The following is a 27,113-nucleotide window of genomic DNA, read 5'->3' as shown; positions in this document are numbered from 1 at the left end:
CGTGAGAATGCCCATTTCCCTCCGTGCAGGAGCGTGTGACGCCGACACCATGATGTAAACACCTGACTCCGAGCCCATCTGGACGGGCGCGGCAAGGCGGAAAAAATAAAACCAAAAGCAAAACGGAAAGAGGGGTTCCTCTATTTCTCATTGGATGCCGCCAATTGTCAAGGAGCGCTTCGAAGGTGAGAAAATTCGAATCGTGAAACCATCAATAGTGGGCTATCGAAAGGAATAGGCGCGGACAGGAAAGTGTTAACCGCTGTCGGCGTATTCCCGCAGTAATTGCAGGAATGCGTGACCAACCTCAGCAAGCGGATAGCATGGGGCGCTATGACGATCGCTGCAACGATCAGCACCCAGTCTGCTTCCGCTGCAAAGACTGAGGTCACATCATGAGCCAGTGCCCTGCACCCCAAAGCCTCGTGCCATCGGGAAACGACGCGGGCCGGCAACAGTAAGCACAGGCGACCAGCAGCCAGTCCCAGAGCTTTGAAATCGCCTCCCAGAGAGTCTCAAGCCCAGGTCGACACTGTCTATGGGTGCACCGCCCGGTAGTGTGCCACCAGCACGGGAGACGGCTCAGTCGGCACTGCCTGTGGGCGCGCCGCCTGGTAGTGTGCCACCAGCGAGGGAGATGGCTTGGTCAGCACTGCTCTTGGGTGCGCCGCCCGGTAATGTGCCGCCAACGGGGGAGACGGCTGGCCCGTTGCAAACACAAGGCAAGGTAAGCTTTAAGCACTCAATAGCCCATTCTCGTCCTCCCACAGGATCCAAACGATATGCCCCTAGGATTTTCTGGGCATCCCAGAATTCACCCCAGCAAAACGACACCCAGCTCCTTGCTCCAAAGACTTCCAACCAGAGTGCCGGGAAATGCGTTCTGCCACTCAAGCAACAGGCTTCCACGACTATACCGGCAGCCCCTTTCAGTTATCGCAGGAGGCCCAAAGCGGTCTAGATATGAAGTTTTCACCTGTGCCCACTTGCTTACTGTCAGTCTTTCGAGTACAGGGAAGTGAACCAGGGAATGCACCAGTCATAACTGTTCAGATGGCAGACGTCAGCAAACAGATTAAAAATGTGCTTTGACGGCCGTGCCCTCAAGCAACGCTTTTTGTACCTGAAGGGACTTGCATGCCCTATTATATTGGGCCGGGATTTTATCATAAAAAGTGGCATCAGTCTGAATCTAAAGTCGGGCCAATACAACTCTGGCAGCACCCCGCCAACCACGAATTTCAACTTCGCTTCACCACCATTCCTGTCGCGCACACTAGCGGCTAATATGGAGAAGGGTGGCTCGCAAATAACAGGCGTCGAAGCAATTCTGAAATCCTTTGCAGGAACACCGACGCACAGCAGCCAGTTAAGTGTTGTACTGCAATCTTTCTCGGACATGTTCACAGAGGTTCCAGGAACCACCACTGTACTGGAGCATCACATCGACACTGGTGATGCCCGGCCAATCCGATGAAATCCCCGACCCCTGAGTACAGTCAAACACGGATATATCGAACTCGAAGGGAATCGCGAAATAGTTCGATATATCGATAATACGATATACAGAAATCGGTTTGTGACGGCACTTACGATGCAAAAAAACGATACCGTATTTGTCGCGTAATCAACCCACTCGCATAATGAACCCATCCTCCACTTTTGCACCCGAGAATTTGAAAAAAAAAAAAAAAAAAAAAAAAAATGCGTTAAGGCCAGCTCGCTCACATGCAAGCGACGAGCGGCAGCGACAGAGCGAAAATTTTCAAACTTGCTGGAACTGCGTCCCTCTCGCCGCTTGAGCCACCGCGGCAGCTCAAAACACGGTTTCTGTGTCACCGCGGCTGCAGAAAGCCCGAGCATTTTCGCTTGCATGTCGATGGCGCGCGTCAGTCCGTTTCAGTCGTCTCATCCAGAGCTTATTGGCAGCGTGCCAAGATGCTGTGCAGCGATAACGTCAGGGGGCGTTTATCTTTTGATAGCTTCTGCGGTGGCGGGGAGCGAACTTGGCAGAGTGCCCGTGATGGCTTGATTGCACAAGCCTGGTTCGATTTATCACGCCGCGCTTGGGGCAGGCGTCATGATCGCAGCAGCTGACCGCGTGCTTTCGCTGATTCGTACATGCAAGGATAAACAATAAAAAAAAAAAATACATCCCCGCAAAAAAAAAAAAATAATAAAAAAAAATAAATATCTGCCGCTTCTTAACGTCCGCAGCCGCCATATCTTACGCTACGCCGTGCTTACAGCACAACGATAAGAAAGAATGACTCTCGCAAAAAAAAGAAGAAAAAAAAAAAAAACAAACAGAGAGAGCTGCCCCTTCTTAAAGTCCGCAGGCGCCATAGCCAACGTCAGCCGCCGCGCCGCCGCACGCAGAGGGTTCGCCACACGCTGGAGAAAGCGTCCGACGTCTGTCTGAAAACGGGCTGAGCTGGCTTGGCGCATGCGTTGCGCGTGCTGAAGGAGAGAGATAGCTCGGCAAAAGAATGGGCACACCCACGCACATGGCTTGCAAACGTCATGTGTTGGCGCACGGGAAATGACAACTGCAGATGCGCGCGCCTTTGGGGAATGGGCCGCGGTGCTGCCCAGACCAGCCGTCGCCGAACTGTCCCCTCTCATTCCTTCCGCGCATGGCTTGAAAACGTCACGCGGCAAACGGCCAAGGGTGATGCGATCGTCTTTGGGAAAGGCACACTTTCCAGTGCGTGGTGCGGAGTTCGATATATCGAACGACCAGTGAAATTGAGTTCGATATATGACGCGGCTTTGCTATACTTTTACATGGGATTTTGAAGGGGATATTTCGTGAGTTCGATATAGCCAAAATTCGATATATCCGGGTTCGATATAACCGGGTTCGAATGTATTCATAAGCGGGCCCTGCTGGACAGTGCCTCGAGGAAATGATAGCAACAGGAGCGGTAAGGCTTTCAACAAGCCCGAGCTTTTCCTATCGTTTTGGCACCTAAGAAAGATGGCTCCGCACGCCTATGTGTTGATTACCGCCGCCTGAATGCCATAACAGCGAGGTACTCTTATCCATTCCCATCCATTGACGCAGTTATGTATGCCATCGGCTCGGCGAGTTTTCACTACTCTTGACTGCAGTAGAGGATTCTTGCAAATTCCAATCGCCAAAGATGACTCGCAGAAAACAGCATTTACCTGTTCACAGAGATTGTTTGAGTTTGTCCATCTTCCGTTTGGTTTATCGAACTCTCCAGCAACCTTCCAGCGAGCAATGGACATTGTCCTGGGCGACGCGAAGTTCAACTACGCTATGGCTTACATGGATGACGTCTTCTCAAACAATATCGAGGACCACCTAAAGCATTGCGGACAGTTTTGCAAAGAATGCGTCAGGCAGGTTTAACAATCAATCCCCGTAAGGTCCAGCTGGCTACGGACAAAACTGACCTGCTTGATTTCATTGTTGAAAAAGGCACAGTGCGACCCAATGAGACAAAGCTTCAGGCTATGTTAGAGTTTCCACCACCGTGCAACGTTAAGTCTCTGCAGTAATTTCTGGGCATGGTCAGTTTTTACAGGCATTTTATACCAAACTGCGAAGATCTGGCAAGGCCTCTGCACCTACTCTTGAGAAAAGATGCTCAATGGTCCTGGGAAACAACAGAGGAGACCGCTTTCGTGCACTGTCAGAAGCTATCGCTCACACAGCAACGGTTTGGCTTCCTGACCTTAACTGACCTTTCATTGTGCAAATTGATGCCAGTGAATATGGTACAGGCGCTGTGTTATTGCAGTCTTTCACGACCAGTTACATCCATTGGCTTTCGCAAGCCACACTCTCTCGGGTGCCGAGCTGAACTACTTTTTCACGGAAAAAGAATGTCTTACGATTGTTTTCGCACTAAAAAAATTCGACACGTACCTCGACGGCGCAGAACTCACAATTCAGACCGACCACCAAGCGCTATCATGGTTGCCAAGGTTGCAAAACCCAGCCGGCCGCTTGGCACGCTGGGCACTAACTCTCCAAAAATGCAATTACAGAATCGAATACAGGAGAGGAGCCAGCAACAAGGTCGCAGATGCCCTGTCCCCGAGTACCCCTACCAGGAGATGAACCAATGCTGGAGGTCTTGGCTATACCCAGTGTCGAGCAACCATGGGACCTCTAGTCACACGTCGGCAGTTGCTTCAAAAACAACAGCTAGATGACCAGTGCAATCGGATTAGCGCAGTGCTCGGAAACTACAGCTCCACTGAAGCTGGCCTGCCAGGGGTGTCCTATGAGTCCTACCTGCTCAGTGAGGATGGCTTGCTCCTACGATACATTCCCACAGCTGACACATGCGCCGGAGAGTCCCCATTCCGTGCAGTTATCCCAAAGAGCCTCAGAGCTACGTTTTTCAAGTACTTTCATGACACCGCCCTCGCTGGTCACAGCGATGGCATCAGAAGTTACGAGAAGTTAAGTAGAGTCGCCACTTGGCTTAGAATGCGGCGCGACGTCCTGAGCTTCGTCCGCACATGTCCCGTGTGCCAAACGATAACGCCCCAGGGAGGGAAACCACCAGGATTAATGCAATCCGTAGAGAGCCGTTCCCCTTGGCAGGTCGCAGCATGTGACGTAATGGGAACCTACCCCAGGTCAGTTCACTATAACCGCTACTTAATAGTAGTCACGGATCACCTCTCTAAATGGGTGGAGTTTTTTCCCTCTGAGAAAGCTGGATTCCAAAGTAATCTTCAAGCTCCTCGAAACGTTCACGCGTTTCGGTTTTCCGTCCAAATTGATCACCGATAATGTCAGCTATTTTACAGGTAAAATCTTTTCCATTACTTGCACAGTCTTGGGCATTCGCCAGAAAAAGACCACGCCCTACTACCCGCAGGCGAACATTGCTGAACGCATTAACAGGAACCTCAAAACTATGTTAGTCACTTTCACAGCATGGCACAAAGACTGGGACGCTCACCTTCCAGAGATTGGCTTTGCCACAAGAACCATAGTGAATTGCTCGACAGGCTTTACGCCGTCTGTCGTGCTGTTTGGCCGCGAAATTTTATTCCCTATATAGAACTCTACATTTCAGAACGCTGCATCACCGGATCGGAGCTTGATGCAGTACGCACAGGACCTCCGAAGTTGTCTAAAGACTAACCTGACGGAGGCGACGGAACAACTTGACATCGCCAGAACTGAACAAAGCTGGCAGTACGACAAGGGCAGAAGACTCGTGGAATTCGCCGTCGGCGACAAGGTCCTCCGCCGGCTTCATCCACTCAGCGACGCGACAAAAGGATTCACTGCTTCTTTGGCGGATCGATGGGACGGACCCTATGAGGTGACAAAACGCCTATCACGAACAGTTTCGTGGCTGCGTAGCCTAACCAGCAGCCACAAAACTGGTCCAGTTAACATCAGTGAGCTTAAGTCATACTTCGACCGGCAACCAGCCTAGTTATACCATGTGTGCCTATCTTCAAGTGTAGCAAATTCCACCCACATGTGCTGTTACTCACTGACCCTGTTTGCTACTTGCAGCATGCCAAACCAACCTAACCAGTAAGCCCGGGACCAGTGCTTCAGCCGCGACCGCAGGCCCCACCGCAGTGACCGTTTTGCCTTGTATGACCGCCGTCAGCGTCCTGACAACCCTCCGCAGCCGCAGCCGCAGCCGAGACCGCGCCCAGAATGTCGAGCCGCCACTCGTGATGTGGCCACGTGGTGCCATGTCGGGGGCGGGGAGGAGACTTCGTTTGCATCGGCAGCCTCCTGGGGACTGCAGCTCCGTCCACCTGCAGGTGTTCTCCCGGCTCTGCCTCCCTTTACGGCCGGTCGGGTCATAGACCCCTTAAGGCCCCTACCAGAAAAGGCACAAGTGCAATGGTGCGCACTCTGCGACGCTTGCGTCATCTCGGCCACAGCACACAAAGCCTCACCGCGACATCGGGAGGTGCTCCATCTACAACACACTTTACAGCGGGCACTGGCTCAAGGCCCACAACAGCAGGAGGTCCGTCGGCTACTTGGCCTAATTGCTGTGCCCGGAGCTCCACCGTCACCCCCAGCAGTCGCCAGTGTGCCCCCACCAGAAGCTCTCGCTGTGTTGGCACACGAGGTGGACCGCCTCATTGATCTAGAGGACACGTGCCTCTTGTTTGTTATTGTTTGTTGTCTTTCCGTAAAGTCACTGTGGGCGGTGACCAGTCTTCTGAAGGGGGAGGATGTAGGCTGCCTGACCAACGCACGTTTATCAAGTCAGTGCCTGGAACAGGCATACGCCACTCATGCGCACAAGCAACTGAGGGGAGCGTAAACCGGGCTTTATAAATGCACGCTGAACAAGCGCACAGGGGACTTTTGGTTTCGACACAGGACCAGGTGCATGGCCTATTTGGACTACCAGCGATGTGAGTGCTTGTCGGGGCGCATGAGCCCTATTATTTTACGCTTCTCTAGATTGCCTATGGCCGTGCTTTTTTTTCGATAGCCAGGCGGAAGCGGCGGGAGCTCTATTCCCTTGTTTTCAGTGAATAAACTTCTGCTCTTGCTTTAACTTGTGTCGCTCGATGGGTGAAGCGGGGTACTCGCTTAATCACCAATCCCCAAATTTATGCCTCTATTATCCAAGACATACTCATTATCATAAAGTTGTAAGCTACTATATTGCCACTTGGTGGCTTCAGGTGGCGCCTGAGAGATGAATTTAGAGACTCCCATGCGCTGCTGCTTCTAGCTAGGACCTACGGCAGATCTGCTCTTGACTCTGTGTCTCTGCCCTGTTACCTTTTCACGTAAATCCCCGCCTTCATGACAGTTTTATGTGAAAGACAACCCAACATAGATGTGGAGCCCAGTTTAACCAAGCTGTACGAATATGCCTGAGTGGCCTAGGGGTAGCATGATTACTAAGGATTCAAGGGTCTAGGAGGGTTCAGTTCCTCTCACCCTCCCATCTTGAAGGAGTGGTGCTTGAGTTGGCAGCTCCTGCCAACATAGCCATGTCATGTGGTCTCGTTACGTCACACAACCTGCCGGCCAAACAGAGCCTGTTAACTATCACCTGCTGGAGTCATAATGCATGGTTTTGCTCATAGACAAAGCCACAAAAGTGGGGTGGAGGGCTCATTATGGAAATTGTTTTTTTTTTTACATGAGTAAATATAGCACGCAACCAAGAGGTCAGTTTGAACAATTTTCGCAGTTCAACAAACTTCGCCATCCTACTGAATGTACATCGTACACATTGGTAAAAAGGACCACACTCCACAAGTCACAAGCTATTTGCAGTACAGTGGAGGCTACAAGTGTTAAACAACACCTTTCAGAGTTGTCAGAGTTGAAAACAGCAAACTTTTGGAAGACACCGCACTGTGCTGACAGCTTCCACTCCACCGCAAACAATTTGTGAGATGAAAAACAGTAACAAGCAAATGGTAGAAACACGACAGTTTCTTTTATGCGACAGCAGGATGTACAATATGAATTCAGCCCTGACTGTATGTGGTTGTGATCCACAGTACAGAAAAGATGAGCACAAAACAAATTGAACGAAGTTGTAGGGGAAGCCTCGATACGCTTGTCAACATACTGATACCAGGCAAGGACAAGTTCTCTTGTCAAAACTTTGGCTAATGCACTCAGGCTGCCACTTAACCTTTGTTCAATTTCCTTTGTATTCAGTACGTGGTTGTGTGCGAGATCGTATCTGAATGAAAAATAAAAGTTTTTGGGCTTTACAGTGGTGATCTCAAAGACTGCACAAGCTGTGCAACAGTCTTACTTACGACAAGCAAAATAATCATCCTACTGCTAAAAAAAAGGTGACTGGTGACAGTGCTATGGGAAATAAGCCCGTGAAAAACCTGTTAACAAGGCCCCACTAAAATACTGCATGTTTCTGCAACTTACTGCGCCTTCTCCTGGGTGAACATTGCTACACAGGGTGCGCTGGTCTTTGGCACAAGCAGCGTCCAGTTTTGGATCTAATTTGATATTTTCTTCCTGCAAGCATACAAGACATAAAAATGAGAAAATTTATATTAATTTATTTACTACCACTTACTCGTAACTTTATAATAGTACAAATATGAATAACACAAAGAAAGCAGAAAAAAGAGCTAACACCTTTGAAACCTGTGAGGATAACATATGATCCTCTGGCTTTCTCCAGATGCGGGAGAGTAAGTAAATTCACAACAAATGCAAGAGTAATCGTCAACTTACCTTCAAGATATATATAAAAAGAAAAATTAAACTGCCACAAAAGTGGGCAAACAAATCAGATTTACAAAGAAATGCAAAGACATTTGTTAAAATTACAATTCTACTCCCCTAGTTGGCCACAAAACATTGCAATGTTTGATAAGCCAGACACACAGCATAAACTGACCCGCTGGAAAAGTTCCACTCGCAGCTGTTGTCTGCAACGTGAAGAAACTCGAGGAACCTTATCGTCTGTAACGTCATCCAGCACTAACTTGCTGAGGCAGCTTACCACATCAGCTCTGCATATAATAGAACAATGAAACACAGTCACCTTTTGCATTTTTTTTGTCACAATACACAATATATAGTGCCATGCACACACAAAAGAAAGAAAAATACTTTTTGCCAAAATACAGAATATGTATATAGTGCCATGAGCACACACAAAACAAAGAAAAAACTATGAGAATCATGTGCTTGCAACAAGAATGCATATCCAGTGATAGCATTCAAATTCCCTCTTTTGGTGCTGCATGGCAAACATTTACAATGTTTTCAAATTACTATAATAAAAGTAAGAAAATGCCACACAATAAAATGAGTGCATACAGTTAAACCACTATGCAATGAAGCACCTCCGCTTAGTAAATTCCTTGATATTACTAAGTTTTTGAATTTCCCAACGCCACTGTCAATGAAGTACGTGCATTTAAAAACGCCATCTAATGAATGTTGCAGTGGTTGACCTTGACCTTGACTGCACAGCCTGCGCGGTCAAGCCTGACCGTGGTGTCTGTGGCAGCCTCAGACTGCTCTGCCAATCCCACTCCCCACCCCACTGACAGCCTCATGATACGAGTGATTGAAGAGTTGGTAGTAGCTGCTGCAGCAGTTGCACTGTGCCATGAGCACGATCACGAAATGCCCCACTGCTTCTATAATTCTAAGTAACGAACATATTAAAAGTTTTCAAGTGACTTCTCTGACATTTAAATTCTTATTTTGGTTTACATTTAGCACTGTCCTTTCCAGTCCTCATGTCCTCATGAGTAAAATACATTCATATAATGAAGACTTCGATGTAACATAAAATCGCAGAAGTTCTTCTATTTTATTATAAGCAGGTTTACTCTAAATGAAAGGAAAAATGTTCAGATGCTAGACAGCACTTCTATGATACATAACTGAACTTGCATTCGATCGACTTGGGCATGGCGTGTAATAAGGCGAACATGTAATTGGGTAACCAATGATTTTTTAAGGTATAATTGAGCTGCTTCTATGGGCCAAAAAAAGATGTAGCAAGGGCCAGAGAGAACCGGGTGGGGAGATGACAATTGGAAATTTATGAAGATAGAGTGCCCGCGGCTGGCGCGAATGTAAGGACTAATTGCAATCGACATAACTAGGCTGATGATGACACTGATGGCGCTAAGGTAAGCACCCCACAAATCCACAAATACATTACACAGCAATCAAAGAGTATGGTCTAGTGTTTACTGCACTACAGGCACTGCAAAAAATTTCTGGAGCACAGCGCTGATTTTGAAACTACAAAAGACCAGCAAAGACAGATTTTTGGTCCTATTTCACTACAACGAAGTCGCACTTTAGTGAAATTTTTCTTGTGATTCTTGTTGCAGTTGGATTCGACTGCATTTCATTAAGTTAAAAAGCTGCAGTAAGTGCACCTATTAGACAAGACCAATTAGAAAGCATGGCTACTCTGAAACAATGGCTTCCTATTTCGTTAACATTCAAAAGTTCTAAGTACTTGGGTGTCTTATGAACTGCCACTGCTATACTTTCCAAAGGACATTCTTTTACCATGTAACACTGGGTAACTGAAGAGAAATATGATGAGGCAAGGCACACAGGATACAAGGTATACAAAATGAAACTGACTACTGTGCAACTCCTGCTTCTTACCAAGCTGCATGACAGCACATGCACGGGCAGGAACAATAAAAGCATCACATTGCAGGCCCCGAAAACAATGACTACACTGCAGAACTCACTGATGACGCTTACCCAGACTTTGAATTTCCACAGTATGTCTGAGCGTCCTTCCGGCAGGCTTCTTTAAAGGCATAGCTGAACTTGTAGTCCTTCAGTGAAATCTAAAATATACATGCATAAATAGAGCAAGAATTCAATAATGCCCGTCTGTGTGCTCACGTGCATGAGGCACGTCGCAGAGAGACCCCTCACCAGCTGGAAGTGCTCGAGAGCAGCCCGGCACCGCTGGTCCTCTTTCATACGAAAGTCATTTTTGTGTTGAATGAGGCAACGAAGGAGATCTCCCTGGTCAACATCCTTGGAAAGCAAGTCCTGCAAGCACAGATGAAACTTCCTGAACACAGCATTTGACTACTTACTACTGCAATCACAGAAAAAAGGCATTACCAAGCAACATGGATGGATACAAAAATTGCAAAAATCTAATACAAGAGTGAGAATGTGAAGCGGCACATTTGAAGCACTGAAAAATTGAGAGTGCAATTTAAACTCAATACAAATGTGAATCAAGTGTCAAACCACACAAAAAAAGTAAGAAGCAGCATTAAAGATCAAATTTAAAAAGTGAATCTCGTAAGGACAAAGTGCACGAAGCCATGCCTTTCACTGGTACTATTTACCCTCGAGATGGTATACAACCAACAATGATAACTTTCCTGCAGCACTGTGAAAAGTGAACACCTATGCTCACAGACAGTTTTTTGTGGCTATGCAGCCAAAGTTACAGAGCCAAAATGCATCAGCTCACTGCGCAGCAGAATATAGTCCCTTCAGAAATTTCCTGGATCGTGCTCTGGAATATTATACCATTATGGAATTATTCACGCTATTACTACATCAAAATTATACAATACAAGCTAGTACAACGTTAGTGTAGAGCATTATAACATCAGTGTAATATGCAGTGCAAATGCTGATAGCTGCACCATCTGTCAAGCATCCCGCAAAACAGGCGTGGGCTGCGTTAGCTGCATCAGCCTGCTGGTTTCTATATGCTTTCATAATGCGCTCACTTGTTTCGACAATGCATATTCACATTAAACTTAAATTTACATTTACTGAAGCCCTCAATGGTGTAAAAAAATGCAGTTATTAGTCATTGGCGGTTCGAAAACTTATTTCAAGTAAACACAGAACAAACTGTAACTGAGGCCAGATATGCCAGAACTATGTCGCGTGGTAACACCGTCCCGAAAGCCCAGGCCCCCATAGCCTTAGCTGCATAACCACAAAAAACTCCACGCGAGTATAGCTATTAATAGCAAATGGTCAACTTGAGTGGTCATCAGACTTTGATGTACCATGATGCTCAGTGAAGCTCAGTCATGCGATGCATTGCTTTTCTGCATCTTAGTGGTGGCACTTATTACTTCTTTTTCTTTCACTACGGAGCTTCTGAGAAAGCTGTATAGTTTTCCTCTGTAGCCGTTTGGTTGCGCTTGGGTGGATGTCAATGAGCAATTACTCCCTTATTATTAGTTCTTATTGATGCAGTCTTAACACACCTTTCAGTTTTTCTTCTACAAGTTACTTTACTGGATGCTTTATTTATAAGGTCAAATGAAGGATAATTGTTTTTGTGTGAAGATAAACAAGACGTTTAGTAGGAAACAAGTGCTATGCATTGTCACTCTTCGACAGTTCTGCATCACTATTTCTGTACACATCACTGCATCTCAAGACTGCTAAATTTGTGAACAAAACATTTAATCATTCAATACAGAAACTAAAAAGCCCCACTGATCACACCGTTCTCCTCCCACCAGTTTACTTTGGATATGATTACAGTATTCTTACCCATCATTTGTTGCCTCAGTTATTAAAACTGCACTAGCAGCAGCCTCAATTTGAACATTAATCAAGCCATGGCCTCAGCAATCTTGGCCTCATACCTGATTCTAACATTTGGTGCTAACTTCTGTCTCTACAGAAAAATAAGAACAAAGAGCATGCAAGTACAACAGCACAAGAATGGTACAGGATCAGCAAAGCAACACTGTGTCCTGCACCCCTTACACTGCACAGATCTTTGAGCACAGCCTGGCAACTGTGGTAGAGGGGGTAGTTCAACTCCAGGTGCTCAGCTTCCTCCTCTGTGTAGTTAGCCACTGCAGCACGGCACTCCCGGCTCAGCTTCTCAAGATTGTCTTGAAGGCACTGCATCTCCTAGAGTAAGCAAAAAATCACAAATGACCAATTTCTTTCTCAACACCGACTAGTAAACAGTACAATTGCATCTCGAGCTTTCTTTTATCAACCTGACCTTTTCCAGCTAATGAAAGAACCATGAGAGAAGAAAGTTTAATATGACAGGCTGCTGTAAACCCTTTACAGTAGAATAACCGATTTTTCAGACTCCAATAGTTCGGGCTTGCGTGATATTTGGGACTTCAATTAGGAACTGCCACGCATCCCATAGGAATGGTTACATTTTCATGACCTATATTTCGGGCTCTGTGGTGTCCAAAAGTTACATTTTTCGCACTGAAATTGGTGCCAGCAATACCGTGGATATCATTTTTTTGCCGAAAGCTCATTATTTTAGACACAATATAGATGTGAGCGGGCATCACTGTCATAAACAACTGGTTATGTGTGGCCTAGAAAGGCGCCCTCTTAGATTTAAGCAGAGTCATTTGGACAGATTAGCTTGGCTCTTTGTTCATTGTTGCCATTTTAGGCAATGACAATAACAGCATGCTATTCGTTGTCATCGAAGTGGCTCACAAATAGCACGCAATTGGACTAAAAATGGAACGTGAGGACTGTCTGCCGCAGCTTCGATGTCGCCACCACCCATGAGAACAGCGGGGGAGGGGCGGGGGTGCATTCGCGAACGCTCTTGTTCTGTTCTGCTCACTTTTTTTCTCACGAGTTCCGTCTCACGGCCTTCGCTACTGTCGTTAACCATGAAAATTGAATGTTACTGTTGCACGTGGTGCATGCATTTGTTCGCAACATCAGCATGAGGTGCAGCACTGCATCACACTCCTGAAGCGGCATGAACATGACGAACGCATGACTAGCCAAAATAGTGGTTATATAACTATAGTGGTTAGAGCTTAGCGCAATCCATTTCTGCAAGGCGCCACTATGCATGCGGTGACCGCCTTCACAGAGTTGCATGCTCCTCAGCGGTGCGCGCGCCTGTCGTGTCGGCACCAATCAGCGCACGCACTAGGGGCCGCACTCGCCATATTGGACCATACTGGCGTATGCGCACGGGTGGCGCACGGAAGCAAATCACAGTAGTGGATCACGCTATGCTATAGATGAAGTCAGTGGAGATGCGGCAGCGATGGTGACAGCAGCGACTTTCATGGCGTAGGCAAAAGCCCAGGCCATCTGTATTGGGTGTGCGGCGCTTGCTGTGTTTTTGAGCATAATTCACGATATTCCGGCAAGTTATGGTGAGGTTAGTTGCGCCACAAGGCAGAAAAAGGAAACGGCACCAGTTTTCACAATTTCCTTGTGGTTGGATAGAGATAAAAGGGAAGGGCAGCGGTATGGAGCAAGACAAGTGGACCCTTCAGCAATGGGTCATCTTCGTGGCTAACATGTGTTGCCCTTCTATGTTGAAACTTGATCAGTTCGTTTGTGGCTCTTAATCCTCCTGATTGGTCTTTAGTCGCGCAATGTATAAAGCAAGAACAAATGCCAGTAGCTCATGCACATTTCGTTGTACTCTCAACATAAGATGCAATATTCTGTATGGCGTCACAATATCCATGGTGTCGTCCTCCTTCTTGAATGTGCTAGCAATAGCAGCAACAGGCTCAGAAGTTGAATAGTATTTCTTACGCCTTGAGCTTTCTCGTTTTCATTTAATTTAATCACTGTCGCGCTCTGTGCCAAGAATGAAGTTGATAAAGCACTCTGCTTAATAATTGCAATCACAGAACAGATTGAAAAGTTGCAGAATTACTCTCCAGGCGTAAACAGAAACATATCTTAGCCTACGAGACATGCATGCTTCGAAATATTCACACGTGCCAGTTGGTTTCAAAGGCAGCATCACTTAGCGCAGTGTAGGCACGCCGAGTTTATGCCTACATCCCCCTGTCACTGCCAGTTGCTGAACCACCTTTGTTTACAAACATCACATTTGTCTATGGGGAGTGATGAAGTTCATGATATTTAAAGCTAATTGTTTGCAGGAAAGTGATTTTTTTTTCTTCCAAGACCACGCATTTTTCGGACTGTTCGATTATTCGTACCATTACCAGGGTCGCGCCGAGTCCGAAAAATCAGTCGGTGACTGTATACTGTAGCACCACTCTCTCTAGATCAGGACCGAGGTTGAAGAAGAAAGAAGGGACAGGAGTCGCATGCCATGAGTGCTTGGGCTCCACAGTGGCGCTCGATGATGAAAAATAAAAACTTTTGGTTCAGGTCCCGTCTCCCAACAGCGCTTTACAATGTAAAGATGTCAAGTTGCAAATACATCTCAGAATATTATCAATAAAATTCAACATTTGTTTTATTAAAACTTACTCAGCAGCCTGATAAACTGGACACAGCACAGGTGCGCTGCACAAGTAATATCTCTTTACAGCAGTGGACCATCTAACTGAACTTGCAGCATTGGGACAATTAATGTAGTAGTAAAACAACATGCTGAAAGGGCAAGAACAGGACGGCACTACCCCTGTCTTTTCATTTCCCAAGTGTTGTCTGCTGTGCAACATTCTCAGCGACTCACTGTTCCAGCCTTGCTGAAGGCTACAGAGAGGCTTCAACGAGTTTAGCTCATTCCAGTTCAGCCAGGTCTCGAATATATGATGCACCCCTCATATTTAGAGGCTTTCAGGCTTTCAAAAAAAAAAAAAAAGTATATAAGACCCACCCCTGTATAAGATGCACCTGGTTAAAGCAATGAGACTTGAGTATACATGCTTGCATGAACATTGCAAAATGCTCCGTGCCTCTTTTTCGCTGTCACTTGTACCTTATGTGGTACGAATGACAGCGAAAAAGAGGCAACACTCATGTCCAAAAAAAATTCTCGCACAGGCAGAGCAGCAGCACTACAGTTTTATTCAAAGCCTTCAGAGGCTTCATCTTCCAACGTGCTATCAAAAAGTTTGCTGATTTCTGGCAGCAGTGTAACACCTTCTTCACATTCAGAATCTCTGCTCTGATTGGGTGTCATCCTCAGGCATCAGGTGCAGTACACGCAAAAGGTGGAGAACACACATGCAGTAGCCGCCAAACAAAGTTGAAAATGGCAACAAGGTAAATGATTATACAGTCGAACTCGGATATATCGAACCTGGATAATTCGAATTTTGGTTATATCGAACTCACAGAATATCCCCTTGAAAATCTCATTTAAAATCCCATGAAAATGCGCACCACGCATTGGGTGGCGCGCCTTCCCCAAAGACGACTGCATCACTCTTGGCCGTTTGTCGCGTGACATTTTCAAGCCACACGCGGAAGGAATGAGAGGGCACAGTTCGGCGATGGCTGGTCTAGGGCAGCGGCACGCCCTTTCCCCAAAGGAGCGGGCATCTGCGGTGATCGCTGCCGCGCGCCAGCACGTGACGTTTGCAAGCCATGTGCGTGAAGGAACAAGAGGGAACCAATGCAGCCGCAGTGTTCGGGAGAGAGAAAAACGCGATAGAGCAACGCGCAAAGATGTGCCTACTCTTCCGCCGAGCTTTATCTTTCCCCTTTCTCTCTCTTTCCCGGGCTTCGTTCGCAGCAGCACGCTCTACGCATGCCCGGACAAGCCAGCTCAGCCCGTGGAAGACGCCGTCTCCAGTGTGTGTTGTGAACTGTGTGAACGCTCTGCGCACGGCGGCTGACATGCGATGCGCGTCTCGTGTTGTCGTGCTGAAAGCGTGTAAGCTACGGCGGCTGCAGACGTTTAGAAGCATTTTTTTTTTTTTTCGCGGGAGTCGTTCATCCTTGCCATCGTGCTGAACGTGCGGCGTAGCGTATGCTATGGCGGCTGCAGACGTTAAGAACCGGCAGGTTTGTTCTTTTTTCTTTGCGAGAGCAGTCCATTCTTACATCTATGAATCATCGAAAGCACGCGGTCAGCTGCGATCATGACACAGACTTTTAGCACTGTCCACTTCAAACGGCATTTGTAGCTATCACGCTTTACAATGATTTCGTGGCAGTGGACTACGCCCGCCCCAAGCGTGATAAATCGAACCAGGCTTGTGCAATCAAGTCATCACAGGCACTCTGCCAAGTTCGCTTCCTGCCACCGCAACACGCCCGCCCTGCGTGGCATCTTGGCGCGCTGCCAATAAATGAGCTGTGGATGCGACAACCAAAATGGAGGGACGCACCACCGAATGCTTTTTTTTTTTTTAATTCTTGGGGGCAAAGTGAGGGGGTAGGTTTATTATGCGAGTGGGTTGATTACGCGACAAATACAATATAATTTTTCACGATCGCAAGTGGCGCCTTAAGCCGATTTCTGTATATCGAATTATCTATATATCGAACTACTTCGCGATGCCCTTTGAGTTCAATATATCCGAGTTTGACTGTATTTCACTTGATCGCAATTAGAAAAGTGAGTCTCTTTTCCTAGCGTTTCTTGGCAGTGTGGGCGGGCAAGGAGCACAGACGTCGCTATCTTCTGGCATTTCATATCAGTAATGTGCTACTTATGCTTGGGGCCTGTAAAATGGCCATAGGTTCCGTAATTGTAGAAGTGATTGCCAAAAAGAAGTCATAAAGAATGCTATAAACAAGTGGAAAAACTATACTTTCTTGTATAAAACCAGCATAAAAAATTTTGAAAACAATACAACAAGGGGTGTAGGCTTTATGCTACTTTTTTGGGAGATGGGAACCAGCTTCATGGCAGTGCATGGTATCATGTATAGCATCCGCTATACATATCAAGCCAGCGAGCGGTCAACAAAGGACCGTTTGTTAAATAGGTGGCTGATGGACTTCATGTCCTCGCAGGTGACCAAACATGTCTGGGCCAGACATAGTTAATGAATAGTCAATAAACCAAATGCAAAACAATCGTCGTCTGCAGAGTTACAAAAATGTCTATTCACACTTCCTTCGCGTAAATGTACAGGCAGTATGAGGGGACAATACCTTCTTCCAACCATGGTTGTTAAAATTTGGGCCCAGTTCCATCTAAGGGCAGGTTATTTGTGTGATACTAACACAGTATGCACTAACAAACATGATTTTTTTTAAAATAAGTACTTAGCTTGAACAATGCAAATTAAAAACTAGAACAGGACCATTTATGTACAATATTTATAAAGAAATTTGCTAAAGTAATCATTCATATCAGAGCTGATTTAGACTAGCCACTTCCTTTGTCATTGTATGTAATAAAATGATTCTTACTATCACTTCTTTACTGTCGAAGGTTAAAATAAAAGAAACAAACAGGTCTGCTATCTTTTTACACCGACTATACGCTCAGCTCAGAAAAGAAGTTACTTGTTTATTATTTAAAGCAATGAACAAAAATAACTTGCTGAAACACTGCAGAAATCATTAGAGCTGAAAATGTTTACAATGAAGTTCCTGACTGTGTTTCTACGGGCCCAGAATACAGTAGAGTCACGATGATACGAATTCCACAGGAGCCTGAAAAATATTCGTATCATTCCGAATTGGTATGATCCAAAACAAGCCAAGGTAAACATAGCCACCCTCCGTACCCTTCAATATTTTTGACGCCAACAAAAAGTGCAATGCCGTCAGCTTTCTCTCAAAGCACATTTGCAATGTCGTCAGCTTTCTCTTGTAGCACATTGCTGTTCACGTTGGCGCCGGCTGCAGACGCCTTGCAAAAACCACGCCAGCAGAACTTCTTCCAGCTTCACATGTGTGGAATTCTTTGCTTGCTTGATGTTGACACTGAAGTGCTGAGCCTTCTTTAAAATGATGTCCCGCTGCCCAACAATAGAGCAGAGCATTGACGGGGCTAATCCTAGCTTGTTCGTCATGTCGAGACAGTTCTTTCTATGGGTTTTCATCAACCTTCCTCAAAATTTCAAGCTTCTCTTTAAAAGAAAAGGCCCTGCACTTTCCAGACATGTTGAATTTGAACTATCTGTGTCTTCGGCACGCACCTAGCTAGCGTTCTTGTCCAGTCACATTTAAACAGGAAAGTTGTCATCTTCGCACAACATGAAACACTCACAAGAGCAGGCCAGCAGCAAGCAGAGGGATGTATTGGCAGAGGCAGGGGAGGTGGGGTGGGGGCAACAACCTCCAGTAGCTTGCAAGGTGCCATAGGCCAATCAGAAACTGTGTGAGTGACATCGCCCACATGTTGCTGGCGGCCCAGCAAGCACCGGTTCGGCCGGTGCCACGAGACATGGGTGGTGGGAAAGGGGTGAAGAGGAAGGAGGTGCACTCCTTGAAGCCGCGCATGCTTGCTCACTAGCGTGGGTGGTCGCATCGGTCGCGCGTTCATATCATCCGCACAGACTTAAAAAACTGTTTGTATAATTCCGAATTGCAATGTATTCTGTTCAATGTAGACTATCCGGGACACTTCTGAAATTCGGATCAACCGTAATCGTATCATCGAGATTCTACTGTATCTGGAGCCAGAAAAAAAAACTGTGCCATCATTAGTTAACCAAGAACTCCTCCATTTTTAGGAACTCCAGATCGTTACATTGCAAGAAACTTAAAAGGGCACACGACCCAGGAATCAAAAACGTCCCAGGTGTTTTTGACAGTAATAGTCATTACCTCTCCACGTCCAAGATGATCACTGCACATTCCAGCCAGGTCGGACATGCAGGGTTCCTCAATTTCAGGATGTAGGTCAATAGAGACTGCTCGTTGCCGCATCACCCTCCGAATTTCATACAGGCACTGCTTTGACAGCTGAGGTAAGGAGCAAGAGAGGACCAATGAGTTATTTTACCAGCAACTCTGGCCAGGTTCAAAAAATATTTGATATAAATGATACAAAGATGCATGAAAATTATAGGCTTTACATTCTAGGCTACAATGTGGGCTAAAGACTAGTCGTGCCAAAATAGCAGTTCTGAATTAATCCGTGTCACCTGAGGGTCTTTTGTCTACAATAAAATCTCAGGCGATTACACACTTTACATTGAAAAGCAGGCACCAAGGCCAGCATCGAACCTAAAAATGCACTCATCAGCCAAATGTGAAACACCCGAATATAAGATAGAAGCAGAAAAGATAAAAGAAAAATAAACAAGAAACCATGCAGACATAATTTACTAACAATTAAAGGCTTTTTAACTTCAATGCAAAGTGGCTTAGTAACAGAGATGTCCCATGCAGCTGCCCTCACCCGAACACTGTCATCAGGGTGGTATGCATAGCGGTAGAGACAGGGAAGCACTATTGGGCCTCTTTCTGGGTCCATGCGGGTGGGGTCATCATACCACTCTTTTTTGGCTTTACAGTATGTCATGGCATCTGCCCTGCACTCCTTGTACAAGATAGGGTCCAGCCTGCAAACCAGAACCATGAATGAATTAATGCTCCTTTTTGTTGGAGAAGACCAAGACTACAGTGCAAAGGATTTGAAAACTAATTATCCTCCCATTAAAAGTGATTTAGAAATATCCCCAGTGCATTGCACTACTGACTGACAAGCTTAATTCCAAACACAGAATTACGAATCCAGGCTGGCTCTGACTGGCGACAAAATTCACATTAGAGATTAAATTACAAGTTAAACCAGGCTTGTTAGGAAACCGCATTCATTATACACCAATATGCCATAAATTCCAAACCATGCTTTGCATGTATAAAAGACAAACCCGACTTCAGTTAAACTTGGTGCTACACACAAGCAAAGCTTTTGGTTCCAGTGAAACAGGAGCTAAACTTGCTCAATGACCACTGAAACTTAATGGCTGCAAGGTGCAGCATGAAATCAGCCACACTGTTTGCAGCTTTGAACCCTTTCACTGTTGGGTGTTCCTGGCTGTTACGCACCACCTGTGTCGGCATAGTTTAGAGACTATCCGGGAACGAACACAGCTATTTATTTTTGATTATGAACATGATACAAGTAACATAGTTAAAGAAACATTCGGCATGGGGATAGCCAGAAAGGGCGTTTCGGTGTCAACCCCACCCCCAAACAAACAACTTTGAGCGCTGCATCCCCCCCACACCTTTCGGTCGGCAGTATATAACACTTCTTGGAAATATTTCTGACTATGCCACTGGAATCTGAACTAGGTTCGTATTCCGAATAGGAAGAGCCATCGCTCCATTCCACAGTCGAAGGTCCCGCGATAAGCTATCCGAAAGCAATCACATGCATGGAGAGTGCACTTTTAAATGATGGCAGAGAGAGATTGAAAGAATACAATGACCTTGTTTGCTGCTGATAGCAGTGAGTTTATTTTCGCTATTTTCACTTTCTCAAGCTTCAACAAGTGACTATTCCAACACTGGTCCTGGAAAGCAATTAAATGTCGCCAGGATCTTGACAAAGTGATGCGGTGTTACTTCCAAGATTAGCAGAATTTTCTCATTTAAGGATGCTCAGAACCTGATGAACATATAAGCATAATTTTAGCTAGAACCAGGTAAAATGTCTATATATGCACTTGTGCAGTCTTCTAAAGCCAAGAGAGCAAAACGAGGGCATTCTTGACTGCCATCATGAACGCATCACCCGAGACGTGGGTCCTCGACTGCTGTAGTGCAATTAAAAAGGAGATAAAGATTAGATTTTCTTATTCAAAGTATCCCTAAAGTGAAGACACTTGGAGAAAGCAGAAAGCAAGGTTTACCATGTGAAAAAGCTGCTTTGTGTCATCAATGGCGTCATCCTACTATACTATGCATTTACGTGCGCTAGCAATCAGTCCAGAAGTTGATAAGTGTGGATGGTTAGTATTTCTCTGTACCTAGTGCTTTCTAGGTTTAATTTATTTCAATCAAATCACACATCGAAGCTGCACTCTAGCTGCCAACTACAGGAGCAGGGAAGGAAACTGATACAGCAGTCCGCCTGGTAACCCGATCTGGTGAATAGGCTGAAATGAAAAATTAAATCCAGGTACAGCAAAATCTCGGTGATACGAATCCAGTTGATACGAATTTTGGGATGATACGAAATTGCGAAATTCCCTGGCCGGAGTGCATTGTGTACAAAGTGTAAAATTTTGGATGTTCCGAACTCTCTCCCGCAGCACTACGAATAATATGAGCGCGCGAACTGCAACCAAACCTTGAGCACTATGTATGCACTGTCCGCACATAGTTGACACTGCGATCGCCAGCCACGCTGTATGTACGCATCATGAGCAGTTTGTGGCGATGCGTGGTCCACACCTCGCCGACGTCGCCACTGTCTGTCGGGCTCACGCCATGGAAACCTTTCAGCGGCGCGTGGCAAACGCAGACGTCGAACCCGCAGAAGCTGGCGGCGGCGTGCGTGGCACGCGCGCACGGACCACACATCGCTGGCTCCGTGATCCTGATCCGCGAGCAGTTTACAGCACCGCACGGCCTGCATGTAGCCATCTCCGGCCGCGAGAAGTATGTGGAGGCGGGCGAACCGTACATCGCTGGCATCGCGATCATTTTCAACGATGCCAAGGGTTGCAGCAGCGTGCGGCCGCGAGATGTAATCGGTGGCGCACGTGGCGGGCACGCACAGGTCACACATTGTAGACTACGCGACCGCTAGTTGTGCTGTACGCATCGCAAGCAGTCGATGCCGCCGAGTGGATGGCACATCACCATATCTTGTCATGCTATATGCATTGCGAGTGGCGAGCTGTGACTGCGCAACCATTATAGACCATTTTGCGACCCTTGGAGAAACCGGTTTGACTGGGCAGTTAAGGGGGGAAGTCGTTAACACTTTCCTGTGCTACGAGAGCAGCTCAGCTCCCCAATATGGCAGCACCCTTTGCAAAATCGTGTATCAACCTTCTCTGACCTAAACAGACCAGCGCGACTGCCTTCCCCATGCTTCTGCATACTTATTTTCTTATTTTTTCGCGACCCCATGAGATTCGTATCACCGAGGTTCTATTGTATCAAAAAATATTTCTTAGCACAAGCAATGTGCACCCTCTGAAATGTGCCCTTGCGTAAGTTGCTTCTGAAAGCAGTTTCGCTTGGTATAGTGTAGACATGCTGCATTTTTGCCTACAACCCCCCAGCGCTACCAATTGCAATGCCACCTTTGCTTACAGACACGGTGCTTGCCTATTAAGCACTTCTGAACTCCCCTCTTAGTACCTCTAAATTAATAATGCACAACTGTGAATTGCACATCAAAATGATGTAACTTACTTGAAGTCACGTGCCACGAAGTACTGAATCTGCAGTAAGGCTTCTCTGCAGGTGTCCTTCATGGCAATATTGCTCACTTGATCCATCAGGCATGACAGCATTCTGAAAAATAATTTTCCAATAATATGGAAGCAGTATTTACGCTGCTTTCCAAGCACTTAGAAAAAAAGGACATGAGACAACGGTTCACACTCAAATATCCCATATTTGAAATACTAATCCTCCTTTCAATTTGCAAGCAAATCTACCCCAAAGTGAGCGCACCCTCCGACCCGAATTTCACGAGGGATGGTTAATTTCTTTTCATGATATTACCCACCACTTCAGGCTGGAAAGGTGCATACATCCCCCTCCCCACAAATCCTTAACTAAAGCACAGGAAGTTACCTGGCGCCGACTACAAACACGCTCCTTCCTAAATGTGGCGGTGCTTGCCCTTATGTACCCAGGCCAGTACAACCCAAACTGCAATAAATGCGGCGAAAGAGTGGCATATGACCACATTCTCTGGAACTGCACAAATGATCCGCCTGCGGCGGAATTAATACAGCTCCCTTCTCCCGAGTGGTGGGAAGCCGTGCTGGTCAGCTCGGACCCGAAGATCCAACTATGGGTCATCGAGCGGGCTAATGAGGTCGCCGCCAGCCATAGACTAGCGGCCATCTAGTATGTCCCTCCTTAGACCTGCTTGAGCGACGAAATAAATGTTTTGCAATCCAATACCACAAAAATTCGGTTTCATAGACTGAGCACCACACGATGTCTTTGTCACTAAAGAAATCATAAGCAAGCAAATTTTTAATGTGCACCATGCAACATGCACCAGTAGAATTTCATGGCAGAGTCAAGTTAAGAGCACCGGGTAGGCTAATTTTTTCTCCTTAAAGGTTTCACTTGTGTGCACGGCCTTTTTTCAGCCTCAAAAAAGACATTTTCAAAACCTGAGAGATGACCAACCATGTCAAATTGCTAAACTGTGCAATGTTTAGCCTTCTCGCATTGAAAAAATGAAAAAATAGAGAGAGACTGATACATTGGTCAGCTTCAGGTTTGGCAGAATTGTTAGGGTTCATCTGTTAACAACAAAAGAAAGCTTTCTAACAATTTGTTTTTAGTAAAATTTAGCTCTGGCCATCATAAAATTAGCCTGAAATGCACTGTTTACTGCTGCACTCCACTTAAAATTTTTCCATTTTCAGCTCTGGGGCTCACATGTGCCCTGCCGGGTGGTGCAGTGGTAAGACGCCCGATTACTGTGCCGGAGTACCCGGGTTTGAACCCGACCTTGGCAGCTCGGGTTGCTTCAAAAATGTGTTAGTTGCCCTTTAGATGATGAAAACATCCGGGATTGACACCTTGCCCAATTTTAATTATGGCAGCAACGCAGGAGCGGGTGTTTTCATGTTAAGGGGAGACGCGGGTCTTAAAACGGTCGAAAATGGTCAAAAAGTCGATTTTGGGAAAAACTCCTTTTCGGAAGGTTTATCCTTTCGAGCATTTACAGTAAAATTATTAACGCAGAATTCGGTCGGGAAATGCGATAAAATCGGCTTTCAAAACACCACGGCAGCGACGAAATGGCCCCGAAAAGAGAGACTTTGTTCGAACTTCCCGCGCGCGCCGCCGGCGTTGCAGCCGGCCGATCGCCGCCATCTTGGGCTTGTTTTGAAGCTGGTTTCTTTGTGCGCAATTTGAGCTATCTCAAAATGGCGTCGCTCAAGCCGAGCGGCGGTTCGGGCCGGTTTTCCGAAGGCCGTTTTCGGGTCGCTGATTGGCTCGCACGCGGCGCGCCGTTCTGCGCCTCCCATTGGCTGGTGTGACCGTCTACGTCATTTTTTTTTCTTTCTCTTGCGTTCGCCGCTGTGGCTGTCGCTTCGTGCGCGTCTGATTTTGCGCTCGTGTTTCTCTACACGCCGTGTTTCCGCCTTGTGCCGGGAGTTTCTCTTTGCGATCGAGATGCCGGGAGACAGTCGATTGAAACCGAGCACGCAACGAGCTTTTGGAAGCCGGAAGAAACGTCCGTGGAACAAAAAACAGCAGGCAGCGGCCACCAGTGCGTCGCCGGGGCCTGCAGTGCCGGACTCGTTGGATCCGCCGGGTACATCAAGCACGCTGCCCGATGACGGCACCGCGGGACCAAGTTGCAGCACGAATCGTATCTCGGATCGTGGTACACTTCGTGTTGATGCTGTGTACTATTCGTCGACCGAGCAGGCGCAGCGTGTTGAGCGATCGGCGCAAACAAAGTCCGTTCTGTCGGAAAAGTCGGCAACCCAGCGCAAGTTTGACCTTCTTGGCGTCAGTGTGGATTACCAGACAGCTGATGCCGGTACCCAGTTCGTGATTGTGGACTTGAAGGTTTTGAACAATTTTTTCGCGCAAGCGAAGTGCGGAACCTGCGGCGCAGGAAGTCTGCGTTTGAGCAAGGCAACAGATAAGGAGTACGGCCTTGCTGTAAAGCTTCTGCTTGTCTGCGAAAACTGCGATTTCGAACAGAAGCAGTTCTCTTCCCCAAGAATAAGCGAAGCAGTTCCCTTCCCCAACTGTTTGCCTGGTGGAGCTCTCGTCTCCTTGGCTCCAGTCCTCACTTTCACCTCAAAAAGAAAGAAAAAAAAAAAAAAAGAAAAAGTCAACCCCTAACTTTTGAAAGTAACCTCTATAATTTCATCACACTTACACATTCGACATTTTTTTTTTTTTAATGTTTCCTTGGATGGAATAAGACACTTTTTGTTTTGTTTTGTAGGGAAACTGATAGGGAACATCTGAGTAACATCCGTTGTCGAAGATTCTTCCCAATATTTTCTGCACTCAGTGTCAAAACTTCAAATGAGTTTTTCTCAGCTTCATGTTTTTTGGTGACATGACTAGCCTTACGGAACTTTTCATTGGGTTTTTGTGGTGCAATTTTAATAAATCTTATACCGTTGAATTCAGAAAGGTTTGAACTGTGGAGCTATGCTATTTTTATATTGCTAAGTTGAACATATCAAATTTATTGAACAATAATGTCAGCTAATTATATTTTCGAATTGTGGGGCATCTACATAATTGAATATTTTTATACTGTGATGTACATCAATGATAATATAAATAGCATAGCTCCACATGGCAGGTCTTTGGCTACAACTACATTTTAATCGGAACGAAAAAATATTGAGGGAAACTGTCCTAACGACCCGTAAGAAATTACCAAATTAGGCTTTGGTTATTTCCCAATAACATTAGAACTAATTGAGATAGAGTAAAACTAATTACATTTTTGAAAACAGGAGGAAGAAATACATATACACACCCAATTTCGTTATTATATCTCTAAAAATAAAAATTTTCATTTTAAGACCAGTGTCTCCCCTTAATGGATGCTCTGCCAGTGTGCTGCACAGTGCAATGGTTGCCCGAGGCAAACCAGCAATGGCTTTGCTTTAAGAAAAGGGCTACACAACTGGTCGCAAAAGAGGCCCGAAATCAAGGTAGCAAATAAATCGGAGAAATAGTAACTGCTGCTGAGATGAACACGGCTGTTGAAATCATATATAAGCTTGCATTTCTCTAGTGTAATTTTGTGATAAAACACTTTATTACATCAATTTTCACTTTTCATATTCCCCAATTTTCTCTACAAATGACCTGTTTTCCCAAGAATCAAAAGTGCTGGAAGCACTGTTTTATCCATTACCTTAAAACACACAAGGGAGAGCCTACTGAACAAGAACTGCAATTGATGCTCAGAATTTTGTGCCCCACGACACTTATTGCCCATTTTGCCCTGAAAATTACATGGGTCCAGAAAAAAACCAACAAAAAATATACATGTTAAACAACAATTCCAGTTCAGTGAATCGAGTAAGAAGAGCTGGTTATAATGGTACCAGTGTGACTGCTTTATGCCTTGCATTACTGAGACAGTCACAAACAATTGCAAAGATGCATGGGAGGCATAGGGCTTATCCTGTGTTCTGAACTTTTTGTACTAGTGCCCACGTGTGTTGCCATCAAATATGACCAGATTACTGGTCCCACAAGAGAAATGAAGCTATGTAGTACCATTCAAGGATATTGCTTCTCTACTTGCAGGAATCTGCCTCCTGCAGCCGGTATACTAGCAGCACGCTGCTCTCCGCCAGTGCGCTGACCCACAAAGCATGTGTGCGCGCATGCACGCACGCCCGCGTGCTGAGCGGAAGTGCCGTTGGAGTTCGGGCTCACATCAAAGCTGCAGCGGATAGTGCTTTGTGAAAAACCATCGCCAGACACAAGAGATCCAATTTTGTTATAGATTCACTGCAAACATAACAGTGATACATTTAAAATAGAATAGCTGATTTCTGCGTTGCCTTCAGCAGCAAAGAGAACCATGTGAGAGCTGCCGCAAGCCTTTGGTCAGCTAGTTTGGCTTCACCACATGATAACTGGTCCACCGGACGCTCGCTTCTCCGCAGTGTCCTCTTCAAAACAAGCACGCCTAACCAACAGCCACTTTCAAGCGGACTCAGCGTTCACCTATTAGCATTGCCACCAGGTGCACAAGGATGGTCAGCCGACCCAGCCATGGAGCGTCATTAATAGAAGCGCGCCTAAGACAATGCATGCCGTGCAGTTTGACGCATTGAATGTTCCGTTAGCAGCAGTTCGATAAGCACGAATTAAC

At 46.1% G+C, this 27,113-nt stretch overlaps 1 protein-coding gene across 1 annotated transcript in view; it reads right to left on the bottom strand.

Moving 5' to 3' along the window:
* The window catches only part of Glg1 (Golgi apparatus protein 1), a 109,200-nt gene that overhangs the window by 50,796 nt on the left and 31,291 nt on the right, over nt 1-27,113 (bottom strand). The window contains exons 9-16 of the mRNA XM_084588668.1: nt 22,463-22,564; nt 19,485-19,647; nt 18,908-19,045; nt 12,221-12,370; nt 10,397-10,516; nt 10,217-10,305; nt 8,370-8,484; nt 7,889-7,981 (exon numbers count right to left, since the gene is read on the bottom strand). Coding sequence (XP_084444794.1) covers nt 7,889-7,981; nt 8,370-8,484; nt 10,217-10,305; nt 10,397-10,516; nt 12,221-12,370; nt 18,908-19,045; nt 19,485-19,647; nt 22,463-22,564 — 970 coding nt within the window. The remainder of the gene's footprint in view (nt 1-7,888; nt 7,982-8,369; nt 8,485-10,216; nt 10,306-10,396; nt 10,517-12,220; nt 12,371-18,907; nt 19,046-19,484; nt 19,648-22,462; nt 22,565-27,113) is intronic.

The sequence above is a fragment of the Amblyomma maculatum genome, chromosome 1 (assembly GCF_055883805.1).
Source record: "Amblyomma maculatum isolate TAMU_Amacu chromosome 1, ASM5588380v1, whole genome shotgun sequence".
In the NCBI taxonomy this organism is placed as follows: domain Eukaryota; kingdom Metazoa; phylum Arthropoda; class Arachnida; order Ixodida; family Ixodidae; genus Amblyomma; species Amblyomma maculatum.
Note: the sequence above shows the minus strand (reverse complement) of the source record. Positions and strands in the feature narration are given on the sequence as shown.